Genomic DNA, 1721 nt, shown 5'->3' with positions numbered 1-1721 from the left:
GAACATGATATATTTCAATTCTTAGGAAAAAGGGAAAACCCTGGGGGGCGGGGGGAGCGGTGGCAATGCAGAAAGAAGTAGTTCATGCCTTCAAGGAAATTTGGTGTTGATTTAAATAATAGAATTTTAGCCTTAGAGTGCCCTCAGCTGGCATCTGGGCAAATTCTTCATGTGGTAGAAGTACTCCTGGCAATACCCTGACAGGTCGTGGTGCAGCCTCTGTCTGGATGCTCACAGTGACAGGGAACGCACTACCAAGGAAAGCAGCTCATTAGATTGACATAAAATATGCCTTCTTCCTGGACCTTGGGCATGACTGAGAGAAGATCTGTCACAGGTTTCCCTGACTGGAGTCTCTTTCCTGTCCTCTAACCAGATAAATACACGCTCAGGACCGTGAGAACGCCTACAAGAGCCTGAGCAAACCGTTAGATAGACCAGATCTCGGACTGGCCTCTCCAGGGAGCTTTCAGCATTCACTGGCTTAGAAAAACAAGGCGCTGCAGACATTTTTTAAAAAGGATGAAATTTGCATGAAAACGCACACAGATACCCACGGTCCGCCAGGAGGAGTCCTTTCTGCATGGTAGCAATGGCCCCGCAGGCACTGAACACTGACTACCGGGAGGCCAGAGTCCGGCCTCGGTCCTGTCCCAGGCAGCAGGCCCGAACCTCTTGCTTTTCCTCCAGCCTTCCTCGGGGACAGACTCTAATCCGTCCATGGTTCTGATTGTTAATGAACTTCACTTGGGGACAAGGTATGGGTTTTCCTTCATTCCTCCGCAGTAGCTAACATTTACTGAGGCACTTACTTTGTCAGCGGCCGTGATATGCCCTTTACATTCACCCTCTTTTACTTATTTTTCTCTCTTTAAAAAAAAATATGTTTTTATTGATTTTACTTTTTTAAATATATTTTTATTGATTCCAGAAATGAAGGGAGAGAAAGAGAGAAACATCAATGATGAGAGAGAAACAACAATCCTGCACACACCCCCACTGGGGATCCAGCCCGAAACCCAGGCATGTGCCCTAGCCAGGATTCGAACTGGTGACCTCCTGGTTAATGAATCAATGCTCAACCACTGAACCACACCAGCTGGGCCACCCTGCTTTTATTGAAGTATATCAGACAGAACAGAAAAGAGCGTAGATCAGAAACATACAGCTCACTGAATTGCCGTATAGTGAATACGTTCATGTAACCAACACAAAGATCAAGAAACAGAATATATCAGCACGCAGAAGGCCCCTCGTGTCCTCCTCTAGGTGCTGTCCTCCAACTGTAACCATAACCTTGACTTTTAAGGGTGTAGATTCGGGGTTTTCTTTTCTTCTTCTGTTGTTAGACTTTATATAAACAAATTATACAAATTGCCTCCTCTCTTGTGTCTGGTTTCCATAGCCTGATATTAGGCTTGTGAAGTTTATTCATATTGTTCTAAGTGGTTGTAATTTGATCGTTCTCTTTGCCATGCAGCATTACCTTGAGCAAAATAGTACACAATGTGTTCACGGTACTATTGATGGAACATTTGGATTGTTTTCAGTTGTCTGAAATGTAGGTATTATTGATATAAACATTCTTTTTTTAATTTAAATTCTTTATTATTTAAAGTATTACATGAGTCTCCTTTTCCCCCCAATGACCTCTTCCCACCCCCTCACCCCCCGCCCCAACACATGCCCTCTTTTTTATCCAGTTGGGTGACAAATAAGCA

The 1721-nt window shown here is 44.0% G+C and overlaps 1 protein-coding gene across 1 annotated transcript in view; it reads left to right on the top strand.

Moving 5' to 3' along the window:
• The window catches only part of LOC102751449 (mitochondrial import inner membrane translocase subunit Tim17-B-like), a 17308-nt gene that overhangs the window by 12540 nt on the left and 3047 nt on the right, over positions 1–1721 (top strand). Inside the window, exon 3 of the mRNA XM_015568975.1 lies at positions 691–758. Within this exon, the coding sequence (XP_015424461.1) occupies positions 691–758 (68 nt within the window). The remainder of the gene's footprint in view (positions 1–690; positions 759–1721) is intronic.

This window comes from Myotis davidii, unplaced genomic scaffold, assembly GCF_000327345.1.
Source record: "Myotis davidii unplaced genomic scaffold, ASM32734v1 scaffold425, whole genome shotgun sequence".
NCBI classification, from domain to species: Eukaryota; Metazoa; Chordata; class Mammalia; order Chiroptera; family Vespertilionidae; genus Myotis; species Myotis davidii.
Note: the sequence above shows the minus strand (reverse complement) of the source record. Positions and strands in the feature narration are given on the sequence as shown.